Source organism: Molossus molossus, unplaced genomic scaffold, assembly GCF_014108415.1.
Source record: "Molossus molossus isolate mMolMol1 unplaced genomic scaffold, mMolMol1.p scaffold_m16_p_3, whole genome shotgun sequence".
Lineage (NCBI taxonomy): Eukaryota > Metazoa > Chordata > Mammalia > Chiroptera > Molossidae > Molossus > Molossus molossus.
In genome coordinates this window covers 49136446-49154089 of record NW_023425366.1, presented here as the reverse complement: position 1 = coordinate 49154089, position 17644 = coordinate 49136446, and the positions used below count along the sequence as shown (strand labels likewise).

Genomic DNA, 17644 nt, shown 5'->3' with positions numbered 1-17644 from the left:
GGGAGGAGGAGGCGTGACCCTAGGGCGAGCTCGGGCCTGGCACTGGTCCGAGTGGCCCACTGAAATGACCCTGCCTCTGTAGTACTCGGGCGTCCAGCACCGCGCGGCGCAGCGGCCGGGAAGGACCCGGAAAGCCTCGCGGCTGCAGTGATGCGGGACGTTTTCTATCCCGAAAGCGAAAGAAGAAATCGGAAGTGACGTCGCGGTCAAAACAAGCCGGGGCTTGAGGGCCTGTAGTGAACCTGTGGCCGCTGATGGAAAGGCCCAACTCGCTGTTGGCTGTCGAAGGTGGTCGCGAGGCTCTGCGCTCCCACCCGGTCGGCCCCAGGCCCCTGTCCCCTGGACCCGCCCGCCGCGGGTGAGCCAGAGTGCCCGCCAGCCGTCCCCGAGCCGCGCCGGGACTTCCCTCCCCACTGCAGTCTCCCCCCTAGCGGGCTCCTGCCCTGGGACGCCGGGACCCCTGTCGCCTGTGAGGCATCATTCATTTTCATAGCACTTTTCCTTCCCTTGTAGGACAATTCCAGGATTAGGAAGAACCGGGAGGCACCTGTTGTTAGCGCCCTTTGCGGACTAGCACAGTTGCCCACTTTGTCTCGTTAGGCTCTCTCTCTGGCCCTGGGCTCTGCCAGATCGAGGGGATCCTTGGCCTTCCCTCCTTTCTCACCGCCTTCTCTTCCCGATCATCCTTTTTTCCCTCCTATAATTCAAATTTTTGGCGTAACCAGTGAACTTTGCTTCTCACTAGAGTAGTGCCAAGATAAGCATTCTATTTCTGCTCCTTCCTCCCTCAAATACATTTTCACTCCTCCCTTCAAAGACCCGTGGTTCCATCTATAATCCCTGATTTATTACATGGAAGATGTTTAGAGCTGGAAAGTCTATTAGAGATGCCTATTTCAACCATCTTTATTTTATGGATGAATAAAATGAATCTCAGAAGACTTACATGATTTGTCTGTCCAGGATTGCACAGCTAGTTAGTAGTGTTGTTGGGAATGGAACGCAGGATGTAATCAGCAATGTCTGTTGAGCTTCATGCAAGGTCATTTCAGAATAGAAAACAATATGACACATGTTAAAGTTTAGAGCAAAAAATATTTACGGAATACCTGATAGGACCAAGCACTGTTTTGTGTGCAAAATTAGTAAGATTAGTCCCCATTCTAGAGGAGTTTTTCATTTTGGGGGTGTTGAAATGAAAATCTTCAAGAGGATGAAATATGTTCAGGTGCTGAGAGAGCCCAGGGGAGTTGCACTTAGGCCTCCTCAGGGTAGGAGTCAGTAGGGCTGACTCTCAGCTAAGGAAACACAGTTCATATCTTATATTCTACTCTGGTTTCCTTCTTTGTTTCTGCTAAAGTGTATTGACTTTGTTATCTGTTACTTTCTTTTTTTTCAGATTATTATTACAATTTGTTATTTCTTCAACTCTTTTTCCCATGGAGGTTTTGGATTAGTTTAGTGCTGCTGCTTATTGTAGTGGACAGTGTGATGGAGTGAGGAGAGCTGGATAGTCCCTCATAATTCATGAGCTCCCATTTCCTCTTCTCTGTGGTGGACATAATGATTACCTGCCCTGAATACTCAATGGATTGTTATAAGGATCATTCTTGGAGAATGTTTACCAGTAAATGTATGGAATGGATTGTTATAAGGATCATTCTTGGAGAATGTTTACCAGTAAATGTATGGTTTGCCAACCTCTGCTTCACTGTGATCCTAAATTCTTCTATTTTAAACACCCTACACCCTCTCAAAACTTCTAAGAGGCAGTAAACGCTAACATGAAATAATTAACTGTTGTCTTCATGTCTCAGTGATTATAATCTAGGACAATTATATATCTTAGAGTTCTTTTTTTAGAACCAATTTTAGGTACAACAGTGAAATGTCTCTTAAAATTATATTCAGGTTCATAGGGAAGTGCCAGTGATTACTGAAAACTAATTTTAAAATAATAGTAAATGATTCAATAACAAATGTGCTTATAATCTGTGCTTTGAGAGTTAGTATTTTTGAGTTCACGTCTCGACATTACTATATATTTTTTTAAATCATTCTTAATACTTATTACAAAGGTTGAGATCCTGTTGTCCTAGAGATGCTAAAGCAAAGGAAGCCAATCTATAATCTCCACACTTTATTTTCACAAAAACCTAAATTAGGTTGGTAACACAAGATCTGCACAAAAACTGATAAAGAACTATAATTTCAGTTTATCATAACCAAAGCTTTGTATAGTCTTTCACTATCCAGGAATCACAGGTGCTGTGGATTCCAATACACTTGGGTACAACATGAGTTGTACCTTAAATTCAAACTGAGAGCCACTTATAAACATAGCATGCTAAAAATGAACCTAAGGTGAGAGGTTAAAGTTTTCACATGAAAGTTTATGTTTTATTGTTAGCTTGATCTTTTATGCATTTGGCAATATTCAGGAATAGGAAAGGGGAGAAAAGGGTGACTAAAATTTGTTAGAACCTAGTGATGGAGGTGAAAATGTTACTGTATTTTATTTGGTCTACCAGGATCCTGTGAGGTTAATGGTGGTATCCCTATTTTACAAGTGAGGCTAAGGCTTAGAGAGGTTGAGTAACTTGCACAGGTTCACACAGCTAATAAGTGGTGAAGCTTGGATTTATATCCAGGTTCTCTCCCTATGAACATTGTATGCTTTCTGTTATTAATAGGTGCTTATAAGAGCATTGTTTGCACACTTGATTAAAAATTATTATTTTATGCACTTTTACCTAAGTTGATATAATATTTTTAATTTTTTTTCTTTCAGATTTTTTTAATATACAAATTTCAAAAATACACTGGATACCACTCTTAAAAAACCAAGAGGAAATTATGAAGAAATGTTTTAATTATTGAAACTACAGTTGAAATCATGGCTACATCAGCAAATCTGGATCTTGGAGCCCAGCTGATAGTAGAAGAGTGTCCCAGCAGTTATAGTCTAACTGGCATGCCAGACATTAAAATAGAACATCAGCTGGACTCGAATGCAGAAGAAGGATCAGCTCAGGGTGTTGCCATGGGAATGAAATTCATATTGCCTAACCGATTTGATATGAACGTGTGTTCTCGATTTGTGAAGTCCTTAAATGAAGAGGATAGTAAAAATATTCAAGATCAGGTTAACTCTGACCTGGAGGTGGCATCTGTCCTATTTAAAGGTTGAAAGTTATGGTATAAATATCTGCATTTGTTTTGGTTTTATTTATTTGGTGTGTGTTTTTTCTTTCCTTTCTAATGAGATTTTGAGTTTGGGAAGTAAGTTTGGAAGTCATTTTTAATATGATTATCTAGAATCTCACAGAAACCAAAATTAAATTACTTTATGTTTATATAATGTTTATAAGTACATGCTGATTTTTTTTTTTTTTTTGCTTAACTTCTGTTTATTTAGAAATTTTCTAATAAAGTTCCTTATTGTTCTTTTTTAAGTCATAGGAGAAAAATATTATTGGTGCCTTTTAAAAATGAATTAGCCTAATATTCCCTTTTCTATGAATACTTTATTAGCATTAGCGTCCTTCCTGTGCTTTAATTCAGTGAAATCTGTCATCATACTGTAGATTTACTTTTATAACAATCTATTGAGTAAAAATACTAATTCCAGAATAAAATTGCTCAACATTAATACAAATTTTTTCTGGAGCATTCACTATGGTAGTACAGACATTTTATGGCAAAAAATAGTTTACTATCACTTGAGAAACAAACTTAACTATATACCACATGTAGTTCTTTTTTAATGTAAACATTGACATAGAACTTTGCAATACTTTGTCATTAAAATATTATTTTAATGTGTTTACATTTATTTTACTTAGCTGAATGCAATATTCATACATCTCCTTCTCCGGGAATCCAAGTGAGGCATGTCTACACTCCCTCTACAACAAAGCACTTCTCACCCATAAAACAGTCAACTACCTTAACCAACAAACACAGAGGAAATGAGGTGTCAACCACACCTCTCTTAGCAAACTGTAAGTATTTCCCCCTGTTGTATTAAACTATTCTTTTTACTAACATAATGGTTTCAGGAGTTTGGTTTTGAAAAATTAATTTCACTAAATGCATATTCCATTTTGGAAAGCTGAAGTGAAGCTGTAGTTATAGTAATTTAATACTTTTCCACAAATTATTGCATATTCAAATAGTTCATATTTTATGTTTCTCTGTTCAAAACAAATACTTGAAGTATTCTTAAAAGCTTTGTAGTTTACTATAAAAACAGTGAGTTATTCTAAGCTTTGTGCAAAGTAAGCTATTGTGTTTTTGTGTTCTTGGAGTGCAAGGCTTCACATTTGCTTATAAACTAAATCACTAATCCACAAGTTATTTGTAGTAAGAGCTGAGTGAGTTCTACTGTAATTTTGAATTTGAATATAATAATATAAATATGAAATTACCTTTTTTTTACGTTTTAGTCCACAGTTTTTTTTTAAATGTATAATCATTCTACAAGAAATAAAATGAAGCTTTCTATATAAACTATATTCTGTATAGTATGGGTAAGTTAATGAGAGGAACCCAGTTAGCAATTTGATGTTAGGAACTATATGTGAGAATATAATGTAAATGCATCCATATTCTAATGCATGGTGAAATATATATCTTTACTTTGGAAACACTATATCCCTCCTGATTCTGAATCGCATGCTGTAGCATATGACTCACTCCACCTATTGGCCATTTCTATTTTACTTGTATAAAATTTGTGTGTGCCTCCCAATTGCTTTCCTTTCTGTATTAAGGCCACCCAGTCATATCACTGCAATCAAGGATCAAGTGATACTAATTTTTAATATGAACTCTCATAGAACAGTGCTTGTTTGGCTTTGTTTAAAGTAGAGAAATTGTCTTAAAATATTCCAACCATAGAATTTTTTAGCTCAAAACATCTAGAGATCATGTATTTCACATACCTCATGTTACAGGCAAAAATGTTTAATTAGTTATCTAAGGACACATCCAAATCAACCACAGCTAGGTCTGTACTCAAGAATTTATTCTCAATGTCAGTTATCCACTAACTACCTCACTCCTCCTAAAGTTAAGAAAAACCCACAGTCTTGAAATAATGATATTTGGGACTTCAGTGAATTTAATCAATGAAAAGACAGCCCGGTTGGTGTGGCTCAATGGTTGAGCGTCGACCCATGCACCAAGAGGTCGCCGGTTCAATTCTCAGTCAGTGTACATGCCCAGATTGTGGGCCCGATCCCCAGTGGGGGGCATGCAGGAGGCAGCCAATCCATGTTCTCTCTCATCGATGTTTCTGTCTCTCTCTCCCTCTCCATTCCTCTATCTCTAAAAAATCAATAAAGAAGAAAAATTTTTTTTTAAAAAAAGAAAAGACAAAGGTGTGTCTTTATCTTGTAGACCCACTTCCTTATAAGTTTGAAAAAGAGATGGCATTTTAAAAATTAAGTACCCAAACCATTTCTTTGATGGATAAGCTCAGTAACAATACGCAATGTTAGTAATTGATCATAATAATTTGCATATTAATTAGTAATAACATTTTGCAGATGTCAGAATTACCTTAAACATATAAGAGTCAATTCTCAGGTACAGAATGACTACTTGCAATGTTAGGGTATATTTTAGTTAGATTTTTTTAAGCAATCAAATGATAGTTTTTAGAAAAGAAAATTGCTGCACCAACATGAGCAATGAGATGATGAAAGTGTACAAAAGTCTACATGCATACATGAAACTTTTTATGGTATTGTTTCAGCTTTATCTGTTCACCAGTTAGCTGCTCAGGGAGAGATGCTCTACCTGGCTACTCGTATTGAACAAGGTAATAGCCTGTTTTTTAAATGTATTTGAAACAAATGTAATAGGATTTATCGGATTTGTTATTTTTTTAATACAGGAATATATAAAGACAAAAAAAAAAGGTATGTAATCTCACCAGGCAGGTAATAGTTGTTGTGTGTTTTTTTTTAAGTACTCTAAAGTATAAAAGTTATAGCTTCCCTTACCAGCCTAGCCTTTTCCCCAAAAGCAAATATAATTTTCTTATATTTCAGAAAACTCTTCTAGGAAACGTTTCTGTTTATATTTGGGGTTATATGTAAGAATATGTGCTTTTTCTTATATACACTGGAGAAAAAAATACTGCACACTTAACTTTTTTTCACTTAATATTTTTGAAGTCTTTTCATGTAAGCACATGAGGATCTATTTTATTATTTTAATAGGTCCAAGATTTTGCATTGTGTTACATATACATATATTTTGTTTTTTTATTTTTTAACTAGTTCCTCTAATGATTCTGTTTGTTGCTATAAAGTAACAATATTGTTGGTATTCCTTTTAAACATATCCATGGGGTAAATTTCTTCAAGAATATTTGCTGGGTTAAAAGGTATATAAATTCTCATTTTTATTTGTATTGCCAGATGTTTGTCCTATCTTCACACCAGAGCTATTTCTATTTCCCCTTACCCTCATTGTCACAGGATATGATCACACTAATCTAAAAATAGTATTTCATCCTGGTTTTGTTTACACTTTTTAAATTATGGTATATTTTCCTTTTTTGTTCTTTTCTGTGAACCCTTATCAAGATTAAAGAAATTTGCTTTTTGTTGTTTATGTTGCATATTTTTTTTTCCAGTTTGTGATTTTTCCTTTGACTTTATGATGATTTTCAAATAAACACTTAATATTTTTTTTCTTTATTGATTTTAGAGAGGAAGGGGAAGGGAGAGAGAGAGAAAAACATCGATGAGAGAGAACATCGATGTACTGCCTCCTGCATGCCCCCCAGTGAGGATTTGGCCCAAAACCTGGGCATGTGCCCTGACCAGGAATCAAACGGCCACCTTTTGGTACATGGGTAGATGCTCAGCCCCTGAGCCTCACTGCCCAGGCTGTACTTAATGCTTTTAGGTGGTAAATTTACTTTTTTCCTTGTGACTTCTGAGTTTTATGTCTGCTTAGAAAGGATTTTGTACCCTAAAATTATAAATAAATTCATTCATGCCTTATTATAGAACTTCCATGGTTTTCTTTTTACATTTCTTTTTTTTTTTTAATCCTCACCCGAGGACATTTTTCCATTTTTTGTTCAGGTAGAGTGGGAGGGAGAGAGAGAGAGAAACATCGATGTGAAAGGAACGCATCGAGTGGCTGCCACCCGCACAACTGACCAGGGCCGGGGATAAACTGCAACTGAGGTACGCGCCCTTAGCGGGAACCGAACCCGGGTCTCTCAGGACCGCAGGCCGACACTCTAACCGCTGAGCCAAACCAGCCAGGGCTCTTTTTACATTTCAATCTTTGACACATAGAAATATGTTTTGGTGTAATGAGATAAAGATCAAGCTTTACATTTATTTTCATTTTCCAAATAGTCATTTGTCCCAGTTTTATTGATTGAATACAATGTACATGATAAAAGATGTTTATTTTTGCCCAGCCAGTATGGCTCAGTTGTTGAGCATCAACCCATGCATCAAGGGGTTGCTGGTTCGATTCCTGGTCAGGGCGCATGCCCAGGTTGTGGGCCCGATCCCCAGTAAGGGGCATGCAGGAGGTGGCCAATCGATGTTCTCTCTCATTGATGTTCTTATCTCTCCCTCTCCCTTCCTCTCTCTCTAAAAATCAATAAAGAAAAAAAAAATTTTTTTAAGATTTTTTTTTTAATCATTCTTTTATAAGAAAAACTTACTTCCTCATTATATTTCTGTTTATTTATAAATATTTGAAGGTTTCATTCTCAAGCTACTAAATAAATTTGGGGGAAAACTGGACTTGATAACTAGTAGACTAAATCTGGGGAACAATATTTGGTTTAAGGCAGAATTGCATGGTACTGTCTTTCAAATTACTCAGTCTTCATTCACATTATATCATTTTAGTAAACCACCAAGAATGAATGAAATTTAAAGGCAGCAATGTTAGTTATAGACTAGAACATAACTTTAACAACATTTTGGAGTTTTTATAATAGGATACATTTATGTAATTCTAAGGGCTATTATATAAATTCATTTATATTGTGATCCTCCCAACTACACATTGAGATAAGCAAGGTTTTATTCTATGTATTGAAGAAATTAAGTGAAATGCCCAGAATCACACTTTTAGAAAGTGACAGAACCAGGATTCAAACTCTGGTCTCCTGATTCCAAGCCCAGTGTTCTGTGAACTACTTTGTACCTAGCATTATGTCCTGTCTAGTAGTTTATACTTTAAATAACAAGCTATTTGAACTCAGTGTATACATTGAGGCACATTTTAAAACAGTCAAACTGCAAATTGCACAACACATAACAAGACTTCAATGAACACAAGTCAGCACAAAGTGATCCTCACTGAGTACTATAATCAACTTTTTAGAGTGCCAGTATTTTCATAGTGATATTAATATGTGGTTGTTAAATTAGATCACAAAAATTGCTTTTCTTTTAAATAGAAAATGTTATCAATCACACGGATGAAGAAGGATTTACTCCTCTGATGTGGGCTGCAGCACACGGGCAAATAGCTGTGGTAGAGTTTCTACTTCAGAATGTAAGGAAAATGCCTCAGAAAATGTATATGTACAGTTACTTAAAAGCAGTTAAGTCTTTAGTAAAGTTTACAGCCAACTAGATGTATTGGTAGAGGATCCAAAAAACTTTTAAATGCTTATCACATTCTTGTGGAACTTAGATATAGTTGGGCAGGCAAGACTAATACACGGACCAGTGAGAGAGCATTTAAAGCCCAGCCCCCTCTAAGTGCAGTGGGAACAGAGTACTGTCAGCCTGGTAGGAGAAGCTTCATAGAGGAGACATAATTTGACTCCAGAGTGAAAGGAGAGTTAGGATTGAGATAGAGACATCCAGACAACCTTGATAACAAGAGCATTCATGAAAGTTTGCATTATTTCTTTATTAACCCCAGAACATTACCTAACCTAAGTGTTGAACTGTAATTATTATCGACAGAAACAATATTCTTGTTTAAATTAATTGAAAAGTTTTGTATCTCCACTTCCCATTGCAGGGTGCTGACCCCCAGCTTTTAGGAAAAGGTCGAGAAAGTGCACTGTCCCTGGCCTGCAGTAAAGGCTACACAGATATCGTCAAAATGCTGCTTGATTGTGGAGTTGATGTAAATGAATATGATTGGGTAAGTCTATGACACTGATTTTTAAATTACTGTAACAAACTCTAGGATTTATTTGGTTTGGGGAAACATAAAAGGTTTATTTAACACTTGGAAGAATAATTAATTTAGTTAATTAAACACCTAGAAGAAAAAGTTAATGACATAAACTCAGTTACTAATTCTGATTTAAGTATTCTTCACAAAATATTAAAATTACCTTGAACTATTTTACATGCCCAGTTCTTAGTAAAACTTCTCACAGCAGCATTAAATTCTTTAAATCTTGCTCATCTGGACAAACTAAATCACTTTTTTTTTTTTTTTATAGAATGGAGGCACACCTTTGCTTTATGCTGTACATGGCAATCATGTGAAATGTGTAAAAATGCTCTTAGGTAAGCAATAAAAATGAAAATATTTAGAAAATATGAGGACTTTATTTTACTTTTTTGTTGATTTTTAGAAAGAGAGAGGAAAGGCGGGAGAGAGAAGAGAAAGAAACAGAAACAAACATCTACTTATTGTTCCACTTATTGATGCATTTATTGGTTGATTCTTGCATGTGCCCTGACCAGAGATCGAACCCACATGTAGGTGTAGCAGTCTGGTTGGTGTAGCAACTGAGCTACTTGGCCAGGGCTGACTCTGTTTTACTTTTTACAAGCTGGCCTCCCCTCATATTACTCAGCAGAATCATTAATTACTGTAAAATGCATTAATCCTGCTGCTGTTCACCATGGTTGCTACCATAGTGTTGCCCGTGTGAGAAGCAGCTCCATCACACAGCATGCCTGCAATTGGAGCATTTGTCCTGGTTGCTTTCCTTTTGGAGATCACGTGTGAATCCACAGTTGTTTTCCCTGTCTGCAGAATCTTTGTGCATAAATTCTGTCTCTAGTTTGAAGTTTCAGCTGCTCCAGAGGATGCTTGTTTGTTTGAAGTGTCTTCCCTTCAACCCACCAAAGTGAATTCTGTGCACTCCATATACTCTCTATTTTGTCAGACCATCCTGAGGATACTCTCCAGATTTTCTGAAACTCTATCTTGCTATTTTGCACATGAGTCAGTAATAGACAAACATAGCCACATTTTCATTTATTTATATAGATTTTTCTATTTTGGTATAGAAAATGGAGCTGACCCAACAACTGAAACTGACTCTGGATATAATTCTATGGATTTGGCTGTAGCCCTTGGCTATAGAAGTGGTAAGTATTTCAGAATGCTCAGGTTTCATTTGAGTAAAGCTCTGTAAATAGTACAAACTAGCAATCCAAACCAATTTCATTGCTGTAGTCATAGAACATTGCATGTTAGCCTAACTCCTGATATACACTTTTAACTGTGGTCAGAATCAGTCAATTCCTACAAAGTCTAGAAATGAGTTTGTTACTATTACTTTTTACCAAACCAAATAATTAGTTGCTGGAAGATAAGTGCACATCTATTTACAAGATGTGTTTAACATTTTTGTAGCAAACTATAAAATGCTCTCATAGTTGCCCTTTTGTGTTCCTTAGAATAACCTTATGCTCTGGACTCTTCTTCAGTTTCAAAATTTAGAAACCAAGAACAGAATATTCAATAATTTGAGCAATTACTAAGTCAGTGAGAGGCTAAATTTTAAGTATATTTAAATATTGCCAAAAGAATGTGAGTATGTCCTACCTAGAAATAACTTTATTTTAGGATAAAGTTGGAGATGTAAATTAAATGTGATAATTCTTTTAAAAAATTTTTAAATCAACATGCTATGGTCTTGATCACTTATCTGTTCTAGTTCAACAGGTTATTGAGTCACATTTATTGAAGCTGCTTCAAAATATCAAGGAGTAGACAGAGCCGTCAGAAAACATTGTCTGCCCTTCTGTTTACTTTTTGGCCCTTATAAATGATAGTTTTGTTTACTTATAAGTTTTTACCTCAGTTGCAATATTTACTGATTTTTACTAAGTTTTAATAAATATTCCTCTGAGTAATTCACTGGTTTATAATAAAATTAATGTTGATGCTTTTTTATAAATGTGTTTTATGGCATATTTAAAATTATAAATTAATGTTTTGTGGTGTGTAAATTTTTATGGTACAGATAATCTGTCTTTGTATCAAGTGCTGTAATTTAACATTTTCAAAAATTATTCTACCATTTTCATCTTTACTCTTGTATTAATTCATTGACTTTATATAGGGTTTGCTATAAATCCATAGGAAAAAATGTTATTATTAAATTGAAAGTGCACAGTGTGATTGTTTACAAAATGTTATAAATAAAGTACATTTTCTGTTAGTTTGCATGCTGTTTTTTTTTTTAATTACATAAGGTTATTAAGGGATTTAGGATTTTTAGATTAACCCTTCTGTCCTGCCACAACACTCCATTAGGTCAAACAATATAAATAAAAGAAATTGAATGTGCCTGGCTAATGTGGCTCAGTGGATTGAGTGTCCTCCCATGGACTGAAAGGTCCCGGTTGATTCCTGGTCAGGGCACAGGCCCAGGTTTTCCGGCTCAGTCCCCAGTAGGGGGTGTGCAGGAGGCAGCCAGTTGATGTTTCTCTCACATCGATGTTTCTATCTTTCTCTCTCCCTTCCTCTCTCTAAAAAAAATCAAGAAAAACATGGTTTTTTAAAAAAAAAAATTGAATGTAAGTCAGTCAACAGAAATTTACTGATTGTCATTTCTACAAGGATATTTATAATAATTTTCTCTTGTAAATAAGTTTTCCAGCAGGAAAAGTCTTCTGTGAAAATAACTCACTTCTTCAATAAAAGTAAGATGCTCTTTAATTCTACTAAAGGAACACTATAAACTTGTGTTACACCAGAACCTAGAAGACAGCCGTGCACTCGAAGTTAACTTCAATTCTGAGCGTGGGACTTGCATTAAATCACTTCATCTGGAAAATGTTTGTTATATCAGTTATGATACTTTGGTTGTAAGGCACATAAACTATCTCATTTAAGCAAAAGGGAATTATTGGGAAGATGCAGGCTGGAAGGAAAAGCTGAAGAAGCAGGCAATAACCAAGAAATGAAACTAGGCCAGGGATCTCAATCAGAAAATCACAGCCAGTCACTTTGAATGCTGCTGTGGTAATATGTATTTAGCTTAAATCGCCTTGCTTATTCTCCTCAGGATTTAAATTTCCAGGAAGCAGAAAGTGGTTTAGATAGCATGTAAATGTACTGCTATATGGAGTTGGGGGTAGAAGGGGATGACTGGCTAACAATCTACCATTGCCCCCAGACCACCTGGAATGCAGGACAAAGGTGCCTAAAGGAAAACCACGGGAGAGAAAAATAATAAATGTTCACTCCAAAGGCAATCTAAATAGTATGTGAAAATAGTACTAGTTTTTCACCCATTGTCAGTTGGGCAACAATTTTCTAGCACTTCTGGGCCATTTACCTAAAACCATTCACCCTTTCATTTGGTTCCTTTCCTTACTAATGGCACATATCCATGAAGTGTTAGTTCCTGCTTATATAATGAAGTTAACAGAATCCAGTGATCCGTTTGGGCACATCACTCTGAGTATTGCTTGCACATGCTTTCGACAACTGAAGAACAACCCAACGACCTATGCTGAGATGGTCTCTGTAATAACCACTTCACTCCTAGTCCTGACAACCAACAGATCTCAGAGAATATCTTAAAGAAAATTTCCCTTTCCAATTCTGTCATCTTTTGCCTCAAGGTCCCTGATAACAAACCCCAGAAAAATCCCTTTAAGAAATAGAGACTTCTTTAAGGGCCAATTGTAAAATTCCTCTTTTTAAAATAAAATACCTCCCTGGCCGGTTTTGCTCAGCGGTTAGAGTGTCGGCCTGCAGTCTGGAGAGACCCGGGTTTGGTTCCCACTAAGGGCATGTACCTCGCTTGCAGTTTGTCCCCGGCCCTGGTTGGGTTGTGTGGGTGGCAGCCACTCGATGTGTCCCTCTCATGTCAATGTTTCTCTCTCTCTCTTTCTCTCTCTGTCTGTCTCTCTCTCTCCCCTCCTCCCTCCCACTCTATCTGAACAAAAAAATGGGAAAATATCCTCAGGTGAGAATAAAAAAATAAAATAAAATACCTTTTAGGTAGTGGTTATTGTTTGCACAAACATTTATTTGGAGCCTATGTACCAGACACCATGCTTGATGCTAGGATAACATACTGAGCAAAAACAGACAACAGGTCCTACTCTGACTGGTGGTGAGGAAGGTCACTTCCTGGAAAGCTAAGGACCTTAGCAAATTTTGCAGACCTCAAGAAGGGAGGAATAATATCCTGATGTAGTGATCCTGTAGGTGCAATCTGGTGGAAAGACCTTCTTGGGCTTACTCCCCTAGCCATGGAATAGGGGAGCAAATAATCAAGTGTGTTAAAAGTCTGAGATTACTTATGAAAGTTTCTGAATAGAAGGTAAATTTTTTTGGCCTAATTAGTTGCTCAGTAAGCTAAGGCTCTAGTTTTGCAGGAAAACTTGAGGCCTATATGATTAAATAACCAAGGCAAACCTAACAAGATCAATCTTTTTGTGATTTAAAAATTAATCTTTAAGTATTATAAACCAGTAACATGAACCAGTATCAGTCATTTATCATTATCAAGTAGTATATACTGTACATAATTGTATATGCTATACATTTATATGACTGGCAGCGCAATAGTTTGTTTACATCAGCATCACCACAAACACGTGTGTAATGCATTGCGCTAGGCCATCGTGTCACAAGGGCTGTGACGTCACTGGGCAGTAGGAATTTTTCAGCTCCATTATACTCTTACAGGACCACCATTGTATATATGGTCCTGCGGTAACTGAAATGTCTTATGCCACACATGACTGTAATCCAGAACTAGACAAAATCACACAAAGCAGAGAAATTATTCCGGTGAGACCTGGAATTTCTACTATCTGTGCAGATAATGCAACAGGTAAAGAATAACCTTTACTGCCACTAATTAAAAGCTCTAAGACCAATTTATCATTTAACAGTAAGAAAACCAAAATTATAGCTTTGCATTAATGTAAAATTGGTTAGTAAAGATTTTATGATCTCCTTTATTTTCCCTTAGGTCATCCTGTATATAAGGCCATCAAAACAGCAAGAAATTTGCCAAAATTCTAACATATTTATATAGCTTATTTTCAGACTGATGTGTTACAAATCAAGAGAAATAAAATTCCCTTCCTTCATCCCCTCTTCAGTTTGTTATCTATACCCAAGTTTTATCTTTTCTCTACGCTCTCATATTCTGGAATAAACTAACACATTACTTTAGGTCAAAACTATTGCCTTTTTTCTTGAAAAACAAAGAAACATCCACAGTTGCATTTCTCTGCCATGACTGATTGTAGTACAGTCTTAATCAGCTCTATTAATTACAACTTTTAACCCAATTAGTAATTCTATTTCATGGAGGAAACAGGAAGGTAAATAATTGAGGATTATTTGTCATATACAAGCATTTCAGCAGGGTAGAAAAGCTCATGAATATAAAACTTTCTACAACCACATACATGCCTTTTATATTTTCTTAAAGTGGTAAAAATGAACATATTTATTGTGTCCCAAAGATATAGCCAATCTATAGCAAATAAAAATAAGAAAAAGTCTATAAACCCAAATATGCTTAATAATCAATGTTTCAATATTCCATATTGCTTGGAAGTTACTTAGGTATCTAATTAGTATGCATTAATAACAATTAGTAATTAAAGTTTTAAGTTGCTTAAGGATTTTGGAAATTACATTTAAGATAACAAACTATAAAATACATTGGTGATATAAGTTTGTCAAATTTATGACTCAATTTGGTTGGATACAAATTTACAGTTTTATAAGCTTAAACATTAGGTAGTGGTATTTTATTTGATCAGTAAACTAATATAAAAACTTTAGGAAATTCAGATTAACTAGTCTTTTCCTGAGATAACAAACCCAAATATTATTATTATTTTTATTTTTTATTTTTTTATCCTCACCCGAGGACATTTTTCCATTTTTTGTTCAGATAGAGCGGGAGGGAGAGAGAGGAAGAGAGAGAGAGAGAAACATCGACGTGAAGGGACACATCGAGTGGCTGCCACCCGCACGACCAACCAGAGCCGGGGACAAACTGCAACCGAGGCACATGCCCTTAGCGGGAACCGAACCCGGGTCTCTCTGTACCGCAGGCCGACGCTCCAACCGCTGAGCCAAACCGGCCAGGGCGCAAATATTATTTTTAAAAGTCAAATCTATGCTTGTATCATACTCCATATCGATAAACTCATGGTAAAGACATATAAATATTATTTTTTAAAACCAAAAGTATTAAACCAAGATAATTTGTTCAAAGACTCGCCTTTATTATGTGAACTTTGATTCCTAAAATGTTTCTGAGCTAACAAGTTCTGTTCGTTTGTTTGTTTGTTATCCTCACCCAAGGACATTTTTTCGTGTTTTGTTCAGATAGAGTGGGAGGGAGAGAGAGGAAGAGAGAGAGAAAGAGAAACATTGACATGAAAGGGACACATCAAGAGATTGCCACCTGCAAGACCCAACCAGGGCCGGGGACAAACTGCAACCGAGGTACATGCCCTCAGCGGGAACTGAACCCCGGTCTCTCTGGACCACAGGCCAACACTCTAACCACTGAGCCAAACCGGCCAGGGCTCTGAGCTAACAAGTTCTATAAGAATTATTATTTTTTAAGTCTAGCACACTTAAAATACTAAGGTTCAATTTCTTTATTTTCTGGGGTTTGTAGGAATATCTGAGTCAGAAATGATTGTTCTATAAGGCAATCAGAATGATGCTTCTTTAATTTAAGACACACTGTAATCTAGTTTTTCAAGACTCTCCATTGCTAGGAGAAGATTTCATACTTAACCTGAGAGGTAAAGGCCTTTCTCAGCTACAGACCTGCAGACACACAAATGCAGAGAGAGTGCATAGCTTATGATGTACAACTAAACCTCAGTCGGAAGAAAACCTGAAAAAAACTTGAGTTATTTTCCTTTCCAATGAGCACATGATTGTTTGTTGATTTGAGCTTACAAATAGACAAACAAATCAATAAACAAAACAGAATGAAGAGACTAATAAGTTGGATTCTCTGGTATTTCTTGCCCCTCAGAGTATAAGTCTTCATTATACATCCAACAAACATCCCCAAATAGACCATAAAATTAAGCCCCCAACTGTCTCTGCCACCAAGGCTGACTAACTCCTTGAAGATGTACAAACCAGAAATAAAAACAAGTGCATAATATCAGTAGAAAGAAAAAAAAAAAATCTAGAGTCAGAAAAGTTAAAGTTCTGTTGGCATTCAGAATTCAGGGCAGAAGCCAAGAAAAGATGTTTGGGCAAATCAGTTTGTCTCCACCAGGTTAATCCTCTCAACCATTTCACTGCATGACCTTCAAAACATCTCACTGTGTGATAAAATGTCATTTTCAAAAGGTTATATGACTCATACAATAAAATAAGCATGTGACAAGGACTTTATTCAACTTAATAATGTAAAATCTGAAAACTGGCTCCAAGAACATTTGAGAAGCTGGGCGTTTTGGGCAACATTAAGATGAGGTTGCTGGGTTGTGCACAAAGCTGGCTAATGTCCATTAGGTACATAAATCTTCAATTTAGGGATCTTTTCTACAAGTTGGAAATTATTATTATTATTATTTTTTTATCCTTACCTGAGGACATTTTTCCTTTTTTGTTCAGATAGAGTGGGAGGGAGAGAGAGGAACAGAGAGAGAGAGAGAAACATCGACGTGAAGGGACACATCGAGTGGCTGCCACCCGCACAACCAACCAGGGCCGGGGACAAACTGCAACCGAGGCACATGCCCTCAGCGGGAACCGAACCCGGGTTTCTCTGGACCTCAGGCCAACGCTGTAACCACTGAGCCAAACCGGCCAGGGCGGAAATTATTTTATTTCTACAATCTGATAAATAGTAAATCAGAATCCTTGGGTAGCCTCCATCTCACAGGACATGGAAAAGACACGTGGCCCTGACCTTTTTTAGTACTTCAGTGAGAGCAGCCTGAGGTTAAGGTAACCGCCTTGTAATCACCCTTCTTTCAGCAGCTGAGAAGCAAACTCAGAGGTGTCCTCATGCTGGTGACAACACTTCTCTTACACCACCCTCCTGACCGGTCTCCATAATTCCCTCCACCGTGAAACAGGCTGCGAACTGGAGATCTGAATGAAAAACGTTAATAATTTTAATATTCTTGAAGTTTAAAAATACATTGCCTATAGCTTGAAAAATGTATATTTTTTAAAAAAATCTAATGGATGATGTTAACCATCAAACTATAAAGATTTTAAAGTTTATAGCTTTGAATTTTCTTTGAAATACCAGTAACCTACTGCTTTTTAGAAAACACTCTGTGTAATTTCATTATTGTACTTTTTAATCTTTATACATTACAAAAAGTTAAAAGCTTAAGTTTTTTATTACAACAAACTGGCTATATATATATACATATATATATTTCATATATATATGTATATTTTTTTTTAAGAA

General features: G+C 36.3%; 1 protein-coding gene across 2 annotated transcripts; it reads left to right on the top strand.

Moving 5' to 3' along the window:
• Positions 1 to 102: 102 nt before the first annotated feature.
• On the top strand, positions 103 to 11419 carry ANKRA2 (ankyrin repeat family A member 2). 2 transcript variants are annotated; one of them, XM_036279313.1, is made up of 9 exons: positions 103 to 358; positions 2792 to 3185; positions 3846 to 4004; positions 5762 to 5827; positions 8453 to 8550; positions 9028 to 9153; positions 9461 to 9527; positions 10260 to 10340; positions 10913 to 11419. In XM_036279313.1, the coding sequence occupies exons 2-9, from the start codon at positions 2897 to 2899 to the stop codon at positions 10966 to 10968; spliced, it is 942 nt and encodes a 313-aa protein (XP_036135206.1). In that variant the 5' UTR covers positions 103 to 358; positions 2792 to 2896; the 3' UTR covers positions 10969 to 11419. The 2 variants fall into 2 exon arrangements, with proteins under 2 accessions (XP_036135206.1, XP_036135208.1); XM_036279315.1 differs by lacking the exon at positions 103 to 358 and adding an exon at positions 452 to 469.
• Positions 11420 to 17644: the final 6225 nt, after the last annotated feature.

What these genes read in the sequence shown, in the direction of transcription:
- ANKRA2 (XM_036279313.1), top strand. Translation starts at nt 2,897, where the DNA reads ATGGCTACATCAGCAAATCTGGATCTTGGAGCCCAGCTGATAGTAGAA. An exon ending in GGCATCTGTCCTATTTAAAG is followed by an intron (nt 3,186 to 3,845) that starts GTTGAAAGTTAT and finishes TATTTTACTTAG; the next exon opens with CTGAATGCAATATTCATACA. An exon ending in CACACCTCTCTTAGCAAACT is followed by an intron (nt 4,005 to 5,761) that starts GTAAGTATTTCC and finishes GTATTGTTTCAG; the next exon opens with CTTTATCTGTTCACCAGTTA.